This window comes from Salarias fasciatus, chromosome 13 (genome assembly GCF_902148845.1).
Source record: "Salarias fasciatus chromosome 13, fSalaFa1.1, whole genome shotgun sequence".
NCBI lineage: Eukaryota > Metazoa > Chordata > Actinopteri > Blenniiformes > Blenniidae > Salarias > Salarias fasciatus.
Genome location: NC_043757.1, coordinates 9,662,358 through 9,684,724, shown reverse-complemented (window position 1 = coordinate 9,684,724; position 22,367 = coordinate 9,662,358). Strand labels below are relative to the sequence as shown.

General features: G+C 43.6%; 3 protein-coding genes across 3 annotated transcripts in view; 1 reads left to right on the top strand and 2 right to left on the bottom strand.

The window, feature by feature from the left end:
- Window positions 1–6,954: 6,954 nt before the first annotated feature.
- dnaaf10 (dynein axonemal assembly factor 10) lies at window positions 6,955–12,759 on the bottom strand. Its single transcript, XM_030105986.1, has 8 exons — window positions 12,486–12,759; window positions 11,251–11,351; window positions 10,730–10,860; window positions 10,545–10,646; window positions 9,468–9,583; window positions 8,295–8,429; window positions 7,632–7,729; window positions 6,955–7,539 (listed from the first exon to the last, which is right to left on the bottom strand). The coding sequence occupies exons 1-8, from the start codon at window positions 12,669–12,671 to the stop codon at window positions 7,332–7,334; spliced, it is 1,077 nt and encodes a 358-aa protein (XP_029961846.1). The 5' UTR covers window positions 12,672–12,759; the 3' UTR covers window positions 6,955–7,331.
- Window positions 12,760–12,975: 216 nt separating this feature from the next.
- On the top strand, window positions 12,976–16,898 carry pno1 (partner of NOB1 homolog). The gene is given in 8 exon segments (XM_030105988.1): window positions 12,976–13,268; window positions 14,539–14,582; window positions 14,584–14,683; window positions 15,260–15,343; window positions 15,449–15,509; window positions 15,588–15,705; window positions 16,524–16,594; window positions 16,690–16,898. Coding segments are annotated over 8 exon segments (744 nt in total). The 5' UTR covers window positions 12,976–13,070; the 3' UTR covers window positions 16,758–16,898.
- An 848-nt stretch (window positions 16,899–17,746) lies between these two features.
- Window positions 17,747–22,367, bottom strand: part of LOC115398929 (calcineurin subunit B type 1) — a 29,268-nt gene continuing 24,647 nt past the window's right edge. The window contains exons 3-6 of the mRNA XM_030105989.1: window positions 22,154–22,330; window positions 21,450–21,509; window positions 21,001–21,185; window positions 17,747–19,453 (exon numbers count right to left, since the gene is read on the bottom strand). Coding sequence (XP_029961849.1) covers window positions 19,406–19,453; window positions 21,001–21,185; window positions 21,450–21,509; window positions 22,154–22,330 — 470 coding nt within the window. The 3' untranslated portion in view covers window positions 17,747–19,405. The remainder of the gene's footprint in view (window positions 19,454–21,000; window positions 21,186–21,449; window positions 21,510–22,153; window positions 22,331–22,367) is intronic.

Below are 22,367 nucleotides of genomic sequence, written 5' to 3'. Positions count from 1 at the left end.
TTGTTTATCTACATTGTGCCAACAGCACAGTGTTTTATTTGTTCATTTTCCCACAGGAGAGCAGTTGAAGTATGAAGATGACAGGTCTCCTCTGCACAGCCTGGAGCAGGCCGCTGTCTACTGTGCGTCAGCGATCAGCCTGAGCTCCAGAGAAGCCAGGCTGCACTTCCTGCTGGGCCTCGTTCTGGCAGCACTATGCGAGAGATGTATGGCCTCGAGAGGAAGGTGAGAGAAGGCCTCTCTGTGTCAAGAGTTGTGAGACTGTAAATAATGGCTCCAGCAATATTCAGATCATAAATCCAAGCCTGTATCAGGTCAAAATATTGCAGCAATATGAGGGAGATCTATCTAAAATGTAGCTGTTTGTTTTTTTTAACTTTTTCTGCAGGGTCGCAAAGACACAGATGAGTTAAGCGATGCGAAATCAGCAGCGCATCATGAAGACATCCTGGCCATATGCAGACTGCACGGTTTCCCCAGCACGCCCACAGTGGAGAGCCAGCTGCAGGCCCTGAATAGAGAGTACCAGCTGCTGAAGAGCCAGGGACAGTTCAGCAAAGCCGACTATGTGCACACACTCTTCACCCAGGTCTGCAAGAAATCGGGCAAGGTACCTGTGCCATGTGCCACTTTTGACATTGCTGAATGAAAGATGTTGATTTGCTTCCTCCAGTTGCTTCAGTCATTACTCACCAGTAAATAAGACGGGGACTTCGACCCCCTACAATCTTTCTGTCAGATTAACGCTGCAGCCTTTCAAGACAAGGAGAGCTGCATTCACCGAGCCCTCCTGAAGTACCTGGACGCCTGGTCCCTGTGTCCAGACAGCTGGGAGTACAACCTCCATGTGGGCAAACTGCTGCTGCAGCAGGGCAGGTCTGCGACGGCCCTGCGGCACTTCCAGAGCGGCCTGGCACTGCGCCCTCTGCACCCTGCACTCAGGTGAACTCACACAAGTGTTGCTGGCGTCAGTCGAATTCCATCTGGAGCTGTAATAATGACACCGGGGTTTTCTCAGAAGGCTCTCCCAATATGGCCAAATTCAGTGTTTCTTCCATTACCACAGTGTTTCTTATGATCTACCTGATTGATTTGGCAGAATTGATATACTATATTTCAGTTTAAATCCAGAATGGTTAAACAGCAGCCAATCAAATGGAGTATGACTGTCATCAGTACTGAAGAATTGTTGATATGTTAAAGTGATGGCTGTGATGTTTAAGATGCAAAGAAAAACCACACTGGGAAGGCTGTGCAGAAAGCGAGCTGCCTCCTAACATCTTTCATTTTCTCACTGGATTATTACACCCAGGTGCTCCAGATCTGGAGAAATAACTGCAGAGGAAACAGACTTGTAAAAATTCATACTTGTAAAATGGTGGGAGACAGCCAGGTGCTGTCATAAATTCAAATAAGCAAATTTCCAACACCTGCAGGCCACTGCTCCCACTATTACATGAAACACCAGAATACCTTGATTCTTTTGTTTTAAAAGGAACGTTTTTGTACAAACTGTGGCTCGGGTACTGAGTTGTACTGAAGTAAAGTATAATGAACGGATATGTTCTTTCCTGTCACATCAGCTTTGTGTAAGCTCCCAACCTGCTCTCCTAAATGCACACACCTCTTTGAGCTTTGCATGTTAAACATAATATTCTGTTATGAACTTGTGACAAAAGTGGAGCACTGAGGGAACTCAAGCCTGCTCTGCACGGTCGACCTCAACATGCAAAACACAAGGCAGAGTTTGTCTTCAAGCACAGTCCTGTGTTGCTTTCGTGCTGTTAGATTCTTCGCCGGGCTGGCTCTGCTGCTGAGCGGCGAGGACTCGTCTGCGGACGGAGAGAAGGAGGCTGCTCTGTTCTTACAGCAGGGACTGGAGCACTTTGTCATCCAGCGCTGCAGCAAGAGGTTCGTGTGTGCGAGTGTGTGCGTGCATCCCTGTGTGTTTGTGCGTAGTGGAGGTGGATGCATTTAGTGAGAGAGGGAGAGAGTGTGAGGGCATGACAGCTACAGTAATGTACCAGGATGTTCTGTTTAAGCCTGCAGGAGGGAGGAAAGGACGGTGAAAAAGGCTGTTGTACTCCACTGAAGCACACGGTCATACAATCTGCTGTGTCATCCATAGTTTGTGTTTCAAATTTGTGCTAATCTTCGCTGAATTATGACGTGCTGTTATTTGATCTGCAGCTGGGTGGGCGAGGACCCATCAGACGCTCTATCCAGCCTCAATCCACAGTTTCTGCAGGGTCTTCTCACTCTGGGGAAGCTGCAGCAGAGGAACACGCTGACTGAGAAGGCCCTGAGCGCTGAGCAGGTCTATCACATGTATGTTACACAAGCTGCATAACAAAATACAAGTCAGATGTTTGTTGGTTTCCCCCCCCCCTCCCTCCTTTCAGAGCTGGATCACAGTTCCAATTAGCTGTCTTGCTCATATCCATCATAAACGTGTGATCCAAAGAGAAGTCTTAACATTCCAGAGTGTGAGCCAGCTAGAGCGCTGCATAAACCCCCTGTTTTCTGTGTGCTGGAATGCTTCAGCGTGGCGGCGCTGGCTGCCCAGAGTGTGAGTCAGTGTGTGTGTCGTGGAGAGGCGAGCACGCAGCTGGAGTGGGTGCTGCTGGATGCTCACGACGCCCTGCTGCAGAGGCTGATCCAGCAGGGCGAGCACCAGGCGGATGCTGGCGCAGGGATGCGGCTCCTGGTGGCAAAGCGATGCCAGGCTCTCACTGCCCTCATTCGTCTCAGCACCATTGGCCTCTGTCAGCCGCTGCTGCACATGCAAGAGACGGTAAACACACACATTTGTGCTTTTAGCTTTGGTTGTAAAAAAAACATGGCAAAACACCAGAACTCAGCCAGTGTTTCGTGCTGAACTACTGAGGCCCAGTGGGGCTCATCCATACTATAGACTGCTGATGTTGACGAGCAGAAGTGGCATCTGGCACAGTGTTTCTGCTGAAGAACAGTCACAACTTTGTTTTTCAGACTGAAGCTGCAGAATGTGACAATTTTAAGAGGGATAAAGTTACACCAATAAAGATCGAGAGCCAATCTTAATTTCTGTTTTTAAAAGAAAGGAACTTCCTTCCAAAAAGAACAGTTTTAAAGGAATTCATTTCCATAAGTACCTGCCTTGACAGAGAATTTCTATCCCTGTCTTCTACCTTTGCGTTCCACCTGCTTCCGCTGCATTTAGACATGCCGGCTGGCAGTGGCGGCCGCGCCGCGGAGCAGTCACGCCCTGTGTCTCCTGGGCCTGGCACAGCTCGCTCAGTATGACAACAACCCAAACTCCAGCTGGTCAGGGGGAGCCCTGGCTGACGCCTGCCTCAGCTTCCAGGCCAGCATTGAGCTGGAAGACAAGACTCAGAGTGGAGAGCCACCCAGCCAGCTGAGCAGTAAGTGTTAGGACATCGACAGATAGAGGAGAGAAAAAAGGGTGAGAACTTATACAGTCATTACCCAGCATGCCACAGCCTGTTCAGTCTTGTAATATCGCTGAGTTTACATAAAACAGTAAACGTGATTAGCACACTAACACGCTAAATGGAAAACGCTAACGCCAGGACTCGAGACAGACTGGATGCTACAGTGACTCACTGCTGCCATCTAATGCACAAACACACCATTATTTCAGTACTGCTGTACCTTTAAGGTCTTTATGTCACACAGGATTATGACTGGTGAGCAGAGAATTATAAAGACAAGTCACCTAATCTGACATGAGAGTAAAACATCTGTGCATGCCACCAGTTTTACATCCATGGATGTTGAGAAACAGTTCAGCTCAAGCCCAAAGCCTTTAGGAAGTCAGCATCATGGCCCTCTTTTCTTTTAGAACAACAGTGGTGGCAGGACCGGGTGGAGGCTGCCAGGCCGTCCGCACCCACCAGCAGGAGGAAAGGGGCCTGGTGACAAAACTGCAGCAAAAAGAGGAGCCAGGCGTGGAAGAGCAGGGCCAAGTCAAGGACGGGTGGCTGCCGCTGTAACCAAGGCTCCAGCTCCAGCTCCGGCCCCTGGTCCAGGCCCGGGTCCGGGCCCCACCAGAGGAGGGAAGGCTGTTTGTCCTCCAGCCAAAGCCCCTGCAGCCAGGTGAGTCACTCTGACTGCCTGCTGGGTCAGTTGTTATGAAGTTGCCTGTGGATGTCTGTTTGTTTCTTCATTTATTTATATTTAAATCTGGTGAAACTGCACATGTGAACGATTAAATGATCAAAATTTGCAATTAAGTTACATGAAAATGTTTGGATAGGATCATGTAATTATAGTCGTTTATGTCAAACCTGCTGTGAATTCAGTCACTGATGCAACATGCTACACCTGCGGAGTCCAACTTTGAAACCAAAATGTATTCAAAAACATTTTGCATGGTTTTACAGGTAAAGGTCTGGTTTTTGTAGGTCACAGGAAGATAGAGTTTTGACAGTTGTTATCAGGTTAAGGGGCTAAGCTGTGGGTGGGCAAATTATTTTTTTTTTACAGGATCCAAATGGACAGCTCAGAGAATTGTGAAGATCCTTGATTCAAATGAACAGATCTCTCATGTTACATGTTTTGATGTGTTACCGCTCCTCTTCATGTGTTTATATTCTCTGTTTCAAACAGTGAATTTAGATAAATGTATGCAACATAATGGAAATATGAATCCGCCAGCTAAATTACATTTGATTCATGATTACATTGACCTGACACTGGTGGAGCCAGTGAGTGGGCGGGGCCTGCAGGTAGCACTCCAGTCCATGTGGCTGCGAGCGCGTGCACATGATCAGACCTTGACACAGCTGTCAACCTCACCTCACATGCAACAGAGCTCAAAGTGGCTGTAAAGCTTCATGACCATGAATATGCCTGATTTTATAATCCATTTTGCAGCTTCTGTATTCCACTCTCTGTCCTGTAGGGGGAGGGCTGGAGCAGCTGCCAAGACTGATAGATCAGCTAAGCCTTCCAGCAGCAGTGCAAAAGCTCAGCTCCCCGTCAACAAGTCTAAACAGGACTGTTGCTCTGATACTGTTGAGACAGCAGAGGGTAAGGCACGGCACAGGCATTCAAGGTGGCATTTCAGTGAAAACCGCTCTCGTCCAGAGCCTCATTCTGGAAGATGTGTGAATGGGTTTCATGAGCGTGCAAATTGTGGAGGCATTTGTCCTGTTGTGAGCCAGAGAAGTTCAGAAACATGAATGAAAAACAAGGTAACATTGGGGTAAATTTGTAATATAAATGTGTCTTCATCATAAACTCAGTATTGCTCTAACAAGGAGAATGATAACGAGGAAAGGCTTTGTCGACTTGGATTTGGTCAAGATTCTCATTCTGACTGATATGTGCGTTAGTGTCAGAGTCTGACAGAAGCGAGGAGTCCGGACCGGTGAACCGCAGGTCTCATGTGTCAAGACTGGGCCTGGCTCGGGCCCTGTCACGCTCCGCACACACCCAGAGCCAGGCACGGCTGCTCTACCAAGAGGTCATCGCCATGGCACCAGAGGTCAGTTATTGTCTGTCACACACACACATAAACACACACGCACATTTGAGGCTCCTTGGTTTCACAGTGCAGCTCACGATGGCTGTAAAATAAGATTACATCATCGTTTTCACACCCACTCGAGTGTGTGATTCCAGCCGTGGTGATTAATTCCACTGGAATGACCGCTGTGACTGTTTTGAGTTGCATTTGTTTTTTTTTTAAAAATATGGTCTTACTTTCTTAGCTATTTGTCAGAATAATCTAATATGATACAAGTTGAAGCAGCATGACGACGCCTCACTGTGAGAACACTCCAGGTTTGGTCGGAGGGTGTCTGTTCTGCGGTTTCCTCGTAAGAGAGGCTCTTGTGAAGTTGGATAAGCAATGAAGAGGATGGATGGATGGATGTGCCGCAGTCTGTAGTCTATTTTACAGCTCAAAAACTTTAAAACAAACAAACCAAAACCACTGAGGTGATATGCAAAAGCTGCACATAAAAATATTCCTATATGGAGACTCCCAGCTGCCAAATGTTGGATGTAATGTTCCAACATTTGGCTGTTCAGCTCCACGATGCGTACATTGAGCTGGTGCAGCTGCTGGAGCCTGGCGATCCTCAGGCCGCAGTGGAAGTGTACTGCAGATTCCCCCTGAAGCCCGCAGCCGAGCAGAGCTTCGACGACGCCTTCATCACGGGAGAGATCGTCCGCATGCTGATGGGGCAGGAGCAGTTCCATCACCCGCAGCTGGAGCCCAGCCTCATAGCACACGGCAAAGTCATGGGCCTCGGTAAACACCGTCTGACACCATCAGCTCAACGCCACGTGAAAACAAGGCATTAATCAGAGCTGCACGCCTCATGCTGTTAACTATTGGACATCCTATTTATTTGTCCAATTGTAGTTTATCATTATTTTCTTAGCAGCAGCTGAACTATATTTAACAGATGTGTTGTATTGAAATCACGCAGGCAGGCGGAGCCACGTGACAGGCCATGTCACGTTATTTATAGAGATGTATCGCATTCAAGTGATGCCACGGTCAGATAGATGGCATGACATATTACACACATTAGGACATACATGCAAGCGGATAAGTATACATTACATAACTTCATAATGTCACCTAATGGAAGGTTTCATGTGAAATACCACATTTGATAATTAACTGAGGCCATTTTTACAACTTGAAATGTCATGGTTTTAGTGATGAGACAAGATGAAATGTGATGTATTGTTGTGTTTGCAGGTTCCATTGAGAAATATATTGACATTTTGGATGGGAAATCCATGAATAAGCTGCTCAAGAGTGTCTACGCAGGGATCCATGATCGGCAGGAGGACTATCCGGAGCTGAAGGACTTCTTCAGGTTCAGAGGCTGGATGTGAAAAAGTTGGTAACCCTTCTTATCAAAGCCTGTATTCATCCTTTTGGTGTTTTGAGTCACAGTGTGTTCACTTCATACCAATTAACACGTTTGTTTCAAGACATTTGACAAGTCTTTTATTCTCCAAAAAGCAAATTTCATGAATTTTCAATAAAAAGTATATCAAAAGTAGCGACATTTACAAGAGACAAAGTTGGAGTTTCACAGTCAGAGGAACAAAAGACAGGTGTACCAGTTTAAACCCCCTGCTGCGATAAAAAATTGACAGAGAACTTAAATTATTCCCAGCCCGAGGCTTTATGAGGTGGAACTCTTACGATAAGATGGAAATATATATAGTAAAGGTGTATTTCTCTGCACTGCAGGATAACATCTTCTGCAGTGGCTCAGCCAAGCGCTTCACATCTTTTAAATCTACTTTATTCAATCTACAAACTCTCTGCAGCTTCTGTTCAGTGTTTGCTTTTGTTTTCACACCAGGTTGAGTTTGGTGACGATGAGCACGCGGACCGACTGGTCGAACCCTGAGCACACGCACAGGCCCTGCTTGTCGGGGCTCCAGTCCAGGCTGGCGAGGGGCTGAGTGGAAATGGCGATGTTCTGCAAGAGGTTGACGCTGCCGGCGACTCCTACGTCCACGTTGTCGGAATCCTTTTTGTTTCTCTGAGCAGGATATTCGCTGGAGATAAAGAAAATTGAACATTTATAATAAAGGACTGGTTATTTTACCAACCAGCGTGTGGCATGTGACTGGTTTTATCAGTCACTCACTATTTCCACAGATGCAGGTTGCCTGCTCCCCCCGTAGTCATGAAGACGTCCCTGTTTTGAGGCAAATGTCTCACCTGCCAGATAGTTGACTTATGAGCCTAAAACACAAAAAACACAGTGTCACTGAATTATTATTTTGGGACCCAAAGATTGATAACATGTTAAAAAAAAGATGAATTTATCTCGATACCGTCAAGTTTATCGTGCCCTATTGGAACCTGTTTTATATTTAGGCCAACAACTCTGTGGGACGAGTTTGATTCCCAGATGTTCCACAGGACGCTGACAAGCTGGCTGTTGATGGTTCAGAAGAATTAACCAAATATTTAGAAAGCCGAGGCCCTGATCTCTCAGGCCCAGCCAGCACCGGGGGCCCGGCCGGCGCACTAATGCAGTTTTAAGTGTGTTTTTCTTGCATTTTGCCATAAAACAGCCACGCTTGTTTCTCCTCACTGGCCCGGCGTCATTTTTGGCCGGTGACAGAAACCACAGAAAGAGTTACACAAACATGAATGTAAAACACATCCAGCTGTGAAAATGTGTGCCCCCATTTTCCTCTGTACAGTTCACATGTTAGAATAATAAAAAATAATAATAATAACCATAATAACCTTTTGACATATTCCCCGTCCGGAGGAGCCAAACATCCATCTGGTCAATTACCTTTTCGGAAACGGAGGCGAAGCCTTTGGTGGGATGCTGGGTCCTCATGTCGAAGACGTGGAACTTCCCCTCCAGCGACGTGGCCACCAGCTTGTTCATGCTGATGTCTTTCCTGTCAAACTCCACACAGCAAACCTGCTCGGGGGGGGGGAAACCACGGAGCGCTCAGTCCCTGGATGTTTATCACATGGCACGTCTTCACCGCTAACTACTTCCCGTACGGGAGAATGCGTTGGAAGTGAAGCGGTGACCTTTGGCAGATTCGTCTACATGGTGGTGGTGGGATTTGGGGGGGGGGGGTGATGACTAAGAGAGACAGCTGTGTAATAAAATCAGTGCAGGGCTTTGTACGCGGCATGTGAAGGAAACATTCGCCTCAGACTTCACTGTGGTTTTATGTGCGGTGTGAATGATGGCGGGAAGTCATTTTAGGCGAAGTCTTTCTGTTTCAGTTCAGAAGAAATAATCTCGGTTTCGACAGTTTGGACCCGCGCTGTCAAACAGGCAGCCAGGAGGGTTCAGTATGGTCTGTGGGATGACTTTGAAAAGAGTGAAACGATCCAAGACTAGCAGACTTTTTTAATTCATATTAATATTTATATTTAAATTCAAGTGACCTTTGTGTGTAATTTGTTAGTTCAGTAAAGGTCAGAGGAAAGGTCACTGAGGCCCAAAGCTAAACAGCATGTGGCAGCAAAGCTCCGTGATCGGGAAGCAGCAGTGAAAGATGACTTCTTCACTGTGAGTTTATGAAAACACACAAGCTACAGGTAAACTGCACACTTCTTCCTCTAGAGTTTAGATGATTCAGCTGGTTAAAAAAAAATCATATTAAAAAAATGCATTTTGTTTTGGTTAATAAGAACTAAGGGGAAGTTTGTGGTTTATTTGTTTTTTAAATGACCAGACATGCAATGATTTTACAAGCCAGGCCTCAACTAAAATGAGTTTGACATCCATGGTTTCAAATAATAATAATAATAACAATAATAAAAAAAAAACCTCTCGATATAGGGACTTTCTGTGCAAACTTGCATTGGCTGAGATCTTGAATCCTCAAATCCCCTAATAGGCTGTAATTTTCATGATGTGCCAGTGTGAATATACAAAACTTTTTTTTTTTTTTTTAATGTTTCAAGCCACAAAGATGAGTGACAAATGGTTCCACCTCACCCCGTTCTTAATGTTGGTTTCCCATCGCAGCGACATGTTGCGGAGGTCAAAGAGTTTGATGTCGCCGTTGTCGTAGCCGGCACACACACAGCGGTCCTGATCGTTGAAGGCATGACCTGCAATGCATATTCACGTAAATACAGAGGTCATGCAGAAAGAGTGCTGATCTCAGGTCAGCAGCATGCTGCTGCGCTCTTAACCCTGGCCATGTCTTCCCTCACCTGGATGCACGTTCAATACATAAAGAGCAGAGTGGAGCGTGTGCTTATATCACGCCAGAGAAGAAATGAGTCCTGAACACAGCTGAAAACAAAACATTAAGACTGGCGTTTGAAAATTTAATTAAGGTAGAATTGATCCATGGCAATATAACATTTTAAGGCCTGGTAGCAGCATCACATCTTAGGGATTTCTGACGAAGATGAAGAAAGGGAGACGGGAACATAAATATAGCAGAATATTACCAAACTATTCATGATAATCTGACTCAGTCTGGAGGAAAACAGAAAACTGCAGCTTCAGATGACATTTTTCTTTCCAACAAGCCAATAACCCAAACATACAGCAAAAGCAACACAGAAATGTTTTAAAGGAAAAGCTGAATGTGCTGGAGAGGCCAAATTCACATTTGAACCTTGATTTGATTTAGAATTTTTTTACTGGAGCTGACAAGCTTGAGTTGTGTTTTAGTGGAGAAGTTTTAAAGTGTTCCATGAATCACCTGTCAACATGAAGCCAGAGGTGTATCTACTAAATATTGCCCTGAACTTGGAGAACATTTATACAATCTGCATTTTACCTTTTAATAAAATGATCAGTGTATAAAAATGTTTTCACTGTAGTACAAAATCTTTTTCTTTTTTGTCAATTCTTGCCAAAAGAACAAAATTATACTGACCAGCATTTTCTAGTCAGAGTAAAACTTCTAAATCTCCTCGTTATGAACGACCTGAGTAATCACTTTCTTGATTGCGTTGGCAACTTTTTTTCTTTTTTAAAGTGTATATATGATAAAAGACATAAGACAGTGTGGATGATGTGGGGGGCAGGACGCCTGAGCGGTCACATTTCACAAACCAAATGCAACGGTCCAGCAGTCTCTCTTGGTTTCTCCCTCCACAGGCTCCATGTTGGCTACAGGCGAATCCTTCTGTCTGGGGTCCCACACTTTCACCGTTCCTGCAAAACACACAAATAAACCAGGAGGAAGTGAGTCTCTGAACAAAAGCCGAGGAGCAAAGTCAGACTTTCATCTGTCTTACCGTCTCTGCTTCCAGTGACTATTTCAGGTGCGCCGTCGCCGATCCCCAGACCTCCGACACCGTCGATGCTGTTCACGATCTCTTTATGAGCTTTTACCGAGTACACGGGCACATCGGGCATCTCTAAATTCCTGCAGAAAACAAAGCATCAGTGCTGAGAGAGCGAGCTGTCCTGGCTTGAAGTCAAAGCAGTTTATAAAGCACTGTTTTTCACACGTCAATGAAGAAACTATGATGAAATAAAAGAAACGCTTGGGTCATGGCTGATCATTTTTTTGTTTTTCCTAAACAGAGTTCTGCTACACTCCAGGATTCTTTCACAGACCTTGACAATGCAGATAAAGCGGTCTTTGTCTTTAACAGATAGATTACACCAGCAAGTAAAAAACAAAGTCGAAAGGCTTTCAATTGAAGATAAAAGACTGATATTATCATCCATGGTAACCAGCGTAGGGTGTGTAGAAGTCAACAATTATCTACATCAGGTGTTACACATTGTGTGACATTAGTTGATGGATTACCATATATTGAGATTCCCGTCGAAATCCCCTGTGGCTATGTGTCTTTGTTGCAGAGATGTAGCCCCAAACGTCCCACACTTTATGGGTTTAGGTTTCTCTACCTGAAAGATATGAGAAACAAGGCTTTATTTAGCCGAAAAAGTGAAACAGAAATGGCGCTCAGTGTAGAAGGGTATATTTCAGTGGTTTGTGGTTCCGTTTATAGGACGGTGCTGAAGTGAAATAAGCTAAATGTCACAAGTGAAAGTAAGGATAACTGAAAAAACTAGATGTGCTTGCAACATTTTATTTAATTAGAAAATTTTAGGGGTGAAGAAATTAGTTAATGAATCTCCATGATCACTGTGGAGCAACACTGTCCAAATGACCCTAAATCCAGAGCAGGTGAATGTGTGTGCAGCTAAATGACTGGTGATTTGTTAGCAGGCACTTCAGGCCCCTGCAGTGAAGGTGACTGATGCTTCAAGGATTCTAATGAATCAATGCACAGAAGACTGTTCTTCATTCTACATCGATTGTCCAAGAGACACAAACACCAAGAACCAACCTTAAAGCCATTTTTATTGTTGTTTGTCTTGTATCATATACTCAGTGGCAGACATTTTTTTAAATGTCCATGGTTGCTTTATGCCTCTGTGTGGATGCTGTGTCCCACACATTTGTGAGCTTGTGTTGATGGTATTGAATGCTTCATATTGATCATCTTTACATCTCCCTGAAAATTATCATTTATTTTGATATAAAAGTCTAATTTCACTTACATTGTGTCTCGTATTTATCACATTTGCTGTGAATCTTGCTGTTCTGCGCCTCCGTTACATTATAACTCTATTTGTGATCTACTTATGTTAGTTTGTAATAAATATCTCTTGAGTATCATTCTGGGTGAAATCTTGCTTCTTATACTACATCCCTTTTTGGCCAATCTCAATTTATTTTGGGTCATTTTCACTGTGTTGTTTCGCCTTGAAGTCATTTCCCGCCCATTGATGATCATTGTTGTTCAGATTGCTCTATGCTGGCAGCAGCTGCTGCATCACCTGCAATAAAACGATTATAGAGAAGTATTGGAAACCTTTCGACGAGGACGCAGGCTGTCTTTATGGTTCCCGTTGCCATGGAAACAAGCTAGCTAGAATTTTGTAGACAGCAGCGGTAAGTCAGTTTGTCTAAACGAGTTTGTGTTTGTGTGAAATTGTACACAGCATCCTAGTGGAGTGCGTTGTCTGCTCTACCTCCTTGACGAGCTGCGCTTCCCCGTGCTGAACTTCATAAATCTGCATCACTCCGGTTCCTCTCGGGAAGTTCCCCAGACACACAAACTTGGCGCTGCACGGGATCCATTTGCTATCAAAAACCGTGTAGTTCAAACTCTTTTGAATATGGGCAATAATCTGAGGCTTTGACAGAGGCGTTGACATCTCTGCAAGACGAGATATAGAAAGTAAAAATGTCTGATAGAAAAATAAATCGATAACTGTGCAGCCAGCTGCTAAACAAACGACGTGAGGACCCTTCTACAGCTGAGCGTATAGCTGCCCGAAGAGATGCCTGACAAAATGCATGGATGTTTAAAATATATTCTGCATTAAAAATAAATCAAAATCAACCTCTGCAACTAAGTTCCAAAACCATTCGAGAAAAAAAATTCTGTGTTTTCTATATTATTACTCTAATATTCTTTATCCTCGTCGCTACATGCATCGACTGCATGGCCGTGTGGGTCCTTTCTACCGCACGAGGAGTCCCGCATGCCTCTGTGCCCTCAGTTTAGCTTCACTTTTTTCTGTTTACTTTGATCAAAACTAACAACTTTCAGGATGGACATCGAAAAAAATCCCGCCACGGACTCTGGGGCAGTTGCCGAAAGTAAAGACGACACCGATTCGTTCACAGTAGTCAAGTCTAAGAAGACTCAGAAAAGAAAACACGAAGAAGATGGAGCGGGTATGGACACACAGGAGCCCGTGGCGAGCAAAAGGCCGCAATTTCCCCCGATTTCGGGAGATCAGCTACGGGTAAGCATGAAATTCAGGGACGACTCATGTCTGTTCTCTTTAACTCGATGAAAAAACTCCGTGAGAGCAGGTTAAGTATTTTGCGATCTTTACAAAGCACGATTTTCCCTTTAACCAACATATTGTGCTGCGCACGCGCAGTCGTGACTGCGCTAAATAAATGTGATTGGTCTCATATCGTATTCACTTTGTTGCACATATTTATGACACGTTTTTGTGATACTGTATTGGTGCTCATGTTATTCTTGCGATCATCTAGTTTGTCACTGTGGTAGTAAATAACCTTTTTTATTGTCATTTTCCATTTTGCCAGGGCCAAATTTATTTTCGATAATATACGGTGCTTTGCAAAGAAGTTAAGAGAATATATCAAAATAAGGCGATCAAGAGAAGTATAAAAAGGAGAAAAACAGAGTTAAACCTTTATTAAGTTAGAGGTAAATAAAAAAATACAATTTAATAAGGTCTATTTCAAAGAAATGAGTGAGTGAGTGGGTCAGCAGTCCTCAAATATTCAGGAAGTTTGTTCCACAGGTGAGGAGTGTAGGAACTAAAAGCTGCTTCATCTTGTTCCTTCTGACTCTGGTAACAGAACTTAAGTTCCTCCTGAACACCTCAGGGGTCTGGATGTTTCATAATCTACCAGTAAATCTGAGATATGAGGGGTCATTTTATTTGTGTTTTAATCATTGTCTCCATGTGCTGGTTTTGTGGCTCTCTATGTTCATGTTGTGGTAAAAATAAAATAGTTTTTTTTAAGTGGCTTGTCTCAGGGAGTTTGCTGGTTCAATTCCTTCTGTCAACTGATCACTGAGCCCATCACCCAAAACACCATTTTGGTTTTTTTGGGACATTGCCTGCTTTTGTGGTCTGTTGTCTGTCTGTCTGTCTTTTCTTGTGCTTCTGTTTGGGTTTCCTTATTAAGCCTGGTGACCCTGTGGTCTCCTGTTAATTAATCCCTCTGAGAAAACACTGAACAAAGTCATAGAATATTCATAAGTGATGCAGGATTAATGAGACCGCCCACACTTTGAGAATTAAGCATGCAGATTGATGCATTGGTTATTAAGTGGTCAAACACACTTTTGAGCTCAATAACAACAGGATCTTACGTTTAATGTTTAGGTGCATTATGCCTGTTCTATAGGGAATAGGCTGGAAAAGTTCTCACTCCAACACTCCTGACTGAGTTTAGTATTTTCAATCTGAAGAACTCAGAAAAGTGAGATTCCCTTTAACCTCTGGACGGTTCCTTCTGCGTGTGTTTCAGGGACCAGACGAGATGCGTAAGATTCCCGTTCCCGCTCACAGATACCCCGCTGAAGGAAAACTGGCTGAAGATCTTCACTCCCATCGTAGAGAACCTTCAGCTTCAAGTGCGATTCAACCTCAAAACCAGGAATGTTGAAATCAAAGTAAGAGCATTTCTACCCAGTTTGCATCAAACTGAATGGAGGCGACAACAAAAGCTTTTCATAGCTTTTACATGTTTTGTCACTATGTTATTTATTACTTAGAGCCGTCAAAATGAGGACATTAACATGCTCTGTTAATACTTACAGTACTCTACTAGTACAGTTTAGCAATACAGATTTTTCTTAGGGTTTTTTGCTTTTGTTGACAATGTGTAGAATGACTTCAATTTATTTCCCACTAATAGCAAATGATGGTCAATTTGATTAAACACATTTTTGATTTTCAGCTAACCCACAGCTGCCTGCGATTGACTGATTCAAATTTAATTGTTTGACAATTATTTTTATTTTATTTATGCTCACTTGCAGTTGAGAAACATTTAACTCTAAGAAGCGTTAGTTTAAAACTCCACTGATTCTTAGGATGTGTAAAAGAATCGGTACTCAGTGTTCCGTAAACTGAGATTTTAAATAAAATGTGAGTCAAAAAGCTCAAACTGAGTGTTTTACCCCTAATCTCTGCTAAAATGGCCTTTTTATTTGCCTGGTGTGAATTATTGTCTTTGTTTCTTCCAGACGTGTAAAGAAACGCAGGACATCGGTTCGCTCACAAAAGCGTCGGATTTTGTCAAAGCGTTTGTTTTAGGATTCCAGGTTGAGGTGAGTTCACTCATTTAACATTTCAGGCTTTTGCTGGAGTTGAAGGATGATGATGTTGAGGCTGGTTGGGTTTCTGCCGTAACGTTCACACTCTTCCCCTCGCAGGACGCGCTGGCTCTCATCAGGCTGGACGAGCTCTTCCTCGAAACCTTCGATATCACAGACGGTGAGAAGGAGAACCGCCCGTTTCACCTCCGCCGCCCCCTTGGGGAAGAAGTCTAACTTTTCCCCCGTGTTCCGGCAGTGAAACCTCTGAAGGGCGATCACTTATCACGGGCCATCGGCAGGATCGCGGGAAAGGGAGGGAAAACCAAATTCACCATCGAAAATGTCACCAAGACTCGGATCGTGCTGGCAGACACGTGAGTACAGAGAGTTCTGATTTCTTCAACAAAGCGCCTGTGACTCATCTCATCAAGTCTGTGCTGTTTTTCTTTAAGGCTTCACTATTTCAAATGTAATAAAGTCATCAAACGGCAATAAATGACACACTGATTTTTTTAATGCTGCGTCAATATTATAATGACTAACCAATAATTTAATAAATTATTACCTAAATGCTTTAACACATTTCAAATTAATGCATGTGGAGTTTTCCAAAATGGGAAGTTCGCTCATAAACCATAATAGTTTTGGTTTCATACTTTTAATTTACATTCAAATATATCAAAACAGAGAGGCGTTGGAAGCCTTGTTTTCCTCTATTGAACCTCTTTAAAACATCTATTGAAGTTGTGAAATTACAGCAGGGATTGTGGTGAGATTTACCCGTCGCTCTGAGGAAGCCACTTGAGGCAGAGTTCCCCTTCTCTTGGTTTCCAGTTCTACCTGTTTAGGAATTCCGGCTCAAAACATCTTAAGGCGAAGGGGGCGTGTGTTATATTCCACTGACATTTTCTTTGCCTAATAATGCCGTGCGTGTGAGACACACCTCCGTGACGCGCCAGGCGAGGGTCGCATGTAGGAAACAGAAATGCCCTCATTTCGCGGCTTATGTTTTACCTTAAAAATACATCAATAGAGATAAATACTTGGCAGAGATCATGGAAATATGAATAATGAAAACTCAGTAAGATGAATTTCCATCCATTCATTTAGCTTTTTTACACTGTTAAGACAGTAAACCCTGAAGCATGGGCATTTGTTTACGCGTACTGCGTTCAATTGTTTCTCTCTACAGAAAAGTTCACATCTTAGGATCATTCCAGAATATCAAGATGGCCCGGACAGCAATATGTAACCTGATCTTAGGTGAGAAAACATTTCTTTCGTCGGTGCTGCATTTGGAAGTGATCTCTTTGAACATGTTGACCTTTAAAACCCTTTGTGCCCCCCTCCCCCTACAGGAAGCCCACCTTCAAAGGTCTACGGCAACATCAGAGTGGTGGCAAGTCGGACGGCCGAGAGATTCTGAAGTCTGATTGGCTGCTGTGTGGATGAAATCACTTCCCTTCGTCGATATTGACGAGATTGTTGACTGGATATGGACTGATCCGTGAATGATGGGAACTGCTCGAGAGATGGATTTGTGTATATTAAAGTATGCTAAACTATTTGTTTTGTTGTCAATTTAACCCGATTTGAATGAGATACTGCATTAATACATCCACACACAAAATGACAAACATGTTACTTTCAACATTTCAAAGTTTATTTAAATTTTATTTAATTTTCATACAGTATCAAGTTTCCAACAGTCCCACAGCATAAGATGCAGCATGCAGAGAAAAGGAAAAAAAAAAAAAGGTTCTCAAACTTAAATCTTTTCAGAGATCCCCACACAAACTAAAAAGAACCCAAGTCCCTCAGAGAAAAAGTAGCACTTACAAACTAAAGCGCGGTCTGAACTATACAGAGAACAGAGAGCCAGAACTGCATTTAACAAATACTTATATACAAAAGAAAGAGAGAAAAAAAAAAAACATCAAATTTTCCCCTTTAAGCTGAGTACAGTGTGTGGCAGTTTGAGACAGGATCAGATATGCAACTTTTACTGGAATCGAAGCATCTCGCTGACCCGGGTAAAATACAAAAAGTTACATGTAGTTCAGTTCATTTGGATTACCTCTCATAATATGTGTACATTTACCAAAGTTTGGCAACATCCATATTGTATACCATTAAATTCTTAAATATATTAACATCACCATCCATGTGTAAACAAGAGGATTATTTCAAAAAATTGATCTACATGCACAACGAAAAGTATACTTCCATGTCATGCAAGCACAGGGAGGCCCAAGCCGTGCAGAGCTTTGGGATGGGGGACAATAGAGCACTCCAGATTCACATCTCTGACTGAAAACTCCTGCTCAAACCAGCAGTCGGCCTCCGAAAGCAAAACTACGTAGAAAAAAAACAAAACAAAGTTATCCCGGTGCCTCTAACAGGAAGGAAGCATTTTTCCCCTTTAAAACTTGAAATTTTGGTTGGTTTTTCCTTTGTCTTTCCTCCCTGTTTGTTTGAGTTGTTGGGTGGGAGGGGAGAAAATGAGGTGATTGTGGCAGAAATAAAAGAAGTGGGAGAAGAAGCCAACTTTTGAAATGTACACGTTCCAAAAAAAAAAAAAAAAAAAAAAAAAAACCCTAAAAAACTAGAATAAACAGCCTGCCTCATTGCACACTGACCATGCCAACGTGTTAAGATTTGAAGTGTTGCAGAAAAGTCTGACCCGTACGGTACTGAGACTGTCAGAGGGGCTCGTGTTGCCTTCTCTCCTCGCTGTTAAATAAGACGAGCACACACTAATCACCTAATATACACATATTGGTTTTTCTTTTTCATTAAAAAAACAAAACGCTGCCTGCAGATAAGTCTCTTAAATTGCTATATCTTTGCACAAACAGTGTATAATCTCACCTTTCTTCACTCGCTTTGAGTTCTTAGCCAAGTGCGGTCAGTCCAGCCTCTGTCCCTAACGGTTAAAGAAGTCTTGATTCCACTGGAGTGTCGGAGCCAGCGTGAGTGCAGAGCTATTCTTTGCATTGGAGATTGTCTCATGGATGCACACTGTTAAATGCAAAAAAAAAAAAGCTTCTCCAAAGAGTAAACCACGGATCAGTTTGCAGCCACAAATTCTTTTTTTCTTTTCTTCTTCTTTTTTTTTTTTTTTTTTTTGGAAAGACATTTTCTTGGCATTAATTAACCTACCCTATAATTTCATGACAGGAAACAAGGATAATCTCCAACAATATAAACACATTCTTACGTATAAATAGAACTAGCAATCTTATTACAAAAAAGAAAAACATGAGTTGCGTTGCTTTACGAGTCGACTGGAAGCGTTACTGGTCTGTCCAAACTGCGTGTGTGTAAGCTTTAAGAAAAACAAAAAGAAAAAGAAACTAAATGAAAGAAGATGTGAAGTTTGTCTTGCATCTAACGTGACTCGCAGGTGGAAGTGTCACGGGCCGGTCGGAGCGCTGATGATAGGTAATAACTTGAACTGGTTTCCTGGATATGTTCTGGTTGGCACTTCATACCCTACTTTCTAGTCGTACTGCAAGTCAAGTGTTAACACTACACACTTCCCCTCGTGAGACAACCGTAGATATACTTGTATTTTTTTTTCTTCTTTATAAAAGACAAGAACAAAAAATAAATATCAAAAATAACAATTAACAAAAAAAAAAAAAAGAAAAGAAAAGAAAAGAAAAAGGATGAAATATGAACAAGCCAACCAGCCTCTTCAACGCTCCCCCTCTACTCCCTTCCTCCCCCCTCATCCAAAACCGGAGATGCTCTTGCAAATGACAAATAGATGTCCTTCAGTCTCTTAAAGTGCTACGACCGGGTTATTGAGAGGATTTACAGTTCAATAACACTTCAAAGTTGGCTTCACGAGGCCTGTGGTTTTTATAAAGAAAACAAAAAGTGGCTTCACAGAGAAAGAAAGAGAAGTAAAGAAAGAAAGAGAGAGAGAGAGAGAGAGAGAGAGAGAGAGAATACTTCCATTGAGTTACACAGAGAGCGTTTTGCCGGACGTCTTGAGCAGATCTTCAGAGATGGTGGAGAAAGCGAGTGTTTGAGGACAAAGGGGGGGATTCAGCAGGCGGAGCGCGCTCACACGTCCACCACCATCTTTTTGTGTATATCGAGCCCGCCGACCACCTGGAGGAGGGATGAGAGAGGAGGAGCAGAAAGTCATTCATCCGAGGCCGTCTGTGGGTAGTGAGCACAGAAGTTGAGCTGTGGGGTCGTTTCACCGAGACTCCAAACCGCCTACTGCAGGATGCAGACCAGGGAAAGAACACAGCGTGCGCCGCGTGCATGAGGAGGATCACTCCAGACCACATCATTAATCCCTGATGGTTTCAGAGCAGGACGCCAAAGTCTTGAGCCCCAAAACTGCCAAATCATACATGGATCACATGATTTCCTGTGGCGACTGGGAAGGGAGCCGGAACTGGAATGCTAATGTAATGCAGAGATCAAGTGGGGTGCAAACATTGTAAAATGTAAACTGAAGCTGCAGAGGTGGCTGAAGACATGCATGGACTCCTCCTATTCTGCCTCATCATCTGGCTTCTTGCTAAACTGGTTTTTCTTCTGCTTGTGAACTTCACGTGAAACACATTTCCCTTGATCTCTCTGTAATGCTGCTCGCGTTGACTGGTTTCAAACAGCAGCACATTTCCACCTGTGGCAGTGGGAAAAGACGCAGGTGGCGCCGATCAGCAGTGACTCGGTTCAAGGCCGGGCGGAGAGCCAAGACATGCTCACCCTCACTATCTCAGTCAGATGTAAACCTCAAAACAGTTTGTCCGGGACGTTTCGTTTTCGTTATTATCTTGTAGATGAATGAGCTCTGTCACCAACAGCCCTGAAAATGTGTGGGTTCATCAAACGGGGCTCTTCAGCGCCCCCGTGCTGCGGGACACTTCCTCACCTGACTCTGTTCCATCTCTAGCTCCATAACTCTGACAACGAACCAACGTGTACTACTGTTAATCCCAGGAAGACTGGAACTCTGGCGGCAGCAGATATAAATACTCCGCCTTCTTACTACAATCAACCTTCTGACAAAATCTATTTTTATGAGTCTATTTTTACACACTCTTCACTCGTTTCCCCACTCTGAAGTGACACTACAAAGCTCCACTGAAATCCTGCCACACTGTCAATCCTTTGAACTTGGGAGAGTTTGGAGCCGAGCTGCTTTGTTAAAAACAGGATAGCCTGGATATGTTCTCCCATCAGGACGGAGAGCCATTTTAGTTCAAGGCTCCAGAGACAGAGCTGTCAAATGCGGTTCTTCTATCTGCCACAGTCAGGAAATGAGTGTGAGCGGAGCTGCTGCCGCTGGGGACCATCCCCACACAACTTCTGATGGAACTTTGCCTATTTGATGACGAAAGCCATTCATTTTATTACCTCCCTGATAAGCTCGCCTATAACTCAAATGGAATCAAACTTCTGGTTCCAACAGATCCGCTGACCTCTGCAGAAAGCGCTCGCCAGGCTACGTTCGCGACCTTTGACTCCATATTTCAACAGGAAGCGTGAAACTGAAACCCAAAGCCGCCGGGGCTATGCAAAAACCCGCTTGTGTTTCCAGAGTTTTCTGCCCCTTTGACATTTGCCAACAGGCTGTATCAGCAGAAATGTCACCACCCCGAAATACCCCGGGCCGGCGCGGCGGGGGGGCTTTGACTTACTGCACAGAACTCTTCAAAGGATATCCTGCCGTCTCCGTCCTTGTCTGCGTTGATAATGGTCTTGTCCACGATCTGCTGGAGCTGCGTGTCCTTCAGGTTGTTGCCTACCATCATCTTCAGTACTTGGAAAAGCTCGCCGTTGGAGATGTAGCCATCCTTGTCCATGTCGTAGATCCTGAAAGCGACTGTGCAGGAAGAGAAGGGGATGTGAGCTAACGGAGCAGTAAACCGTTTACGCAGTTTACATGTCTTAGCTACCAAAACCTTGACTCCAAGAGTATTTTTGTTGAAGATTGGGTAGGATTAGACAAAATGTATGGACAAATCTTTCGTCTGCACACACAGCAAAGAAAGCAGATGCACTTGGAGCATGAGCATAAAAGAGGCCTTGAACTGGCAGCGTGACGTCTGTCCGCATGTGGTTTCAATGAAGGCGCAGCTTTACTTACACCGAAGCTTCTGTTCCTTGTCTCCATTGACACTGAACTGCGAGACTCCCTCGATAAACTCTGTGACAGAAGACATAAAGAATCAGTGACGAACCACACAGTCTCAGCATGTGAATAATATAAACCTTATTTAGGATGTAATGCCACATTGCAGGATTATTCACTCACAAAGCTGCTGTTCCAAAGTTGTTTTTTTTTATTTAGAACTTTGCCTTTAATCTAAAAATGTAATTTTCTTTGTAAAAAATGACTTTCAGAACTTAAAATTAGATTAATTATGTAATGTAGTGCAAATGCAGAGGGAAAAGTCCCTGGATATTAAGATCTGCAAGTCTTTAATCACACAGTTTCTGAAATCTCTTGCATAATTTATTGTGATGTATTTATTTAATTCAGGAAGTACATTTTCCTCACCAATTAACCACGTTTTAAAACATCTCGCACTGAACATTATAGCTGCAGACTATGGAGAAAAGAAAACGTGGGTGTGTGTCTGCAGCAGACGTTGGTACGAGGCCAGATTTAAAGATATGAGCATTGATTAGAGGATGATGTGATTTTCACATGACTTCCTGAAGGAAGCAGTCACACACCTAACAGTCAGCTGGTGCCCAAACTCACTCTAACAGAAGTGCAGTGTCTTCAAAGTGAACTGTAAAACGAAGTACCGGTAGTTCCCCGTACAGGCGGGGTTTACGGCATACCTTTAAAGTCCACCTCCCCGTTCCCGTCCGTGTCGAATATGTCGATAACCCTCTGCACCAGCGGGTTCTGTTGCAGCTCCGGCAGAGACATGAACTCCTCCACGCTGAGTGAGCCGGAGTTATCTAGGTCGAGTTTCTTAAACCTCTTCCCTAGCCTCTTAATCTCATCAGCATCGACTGGACAGAGAGAAAAAGAAAAGAGAGGGGGAGAAGA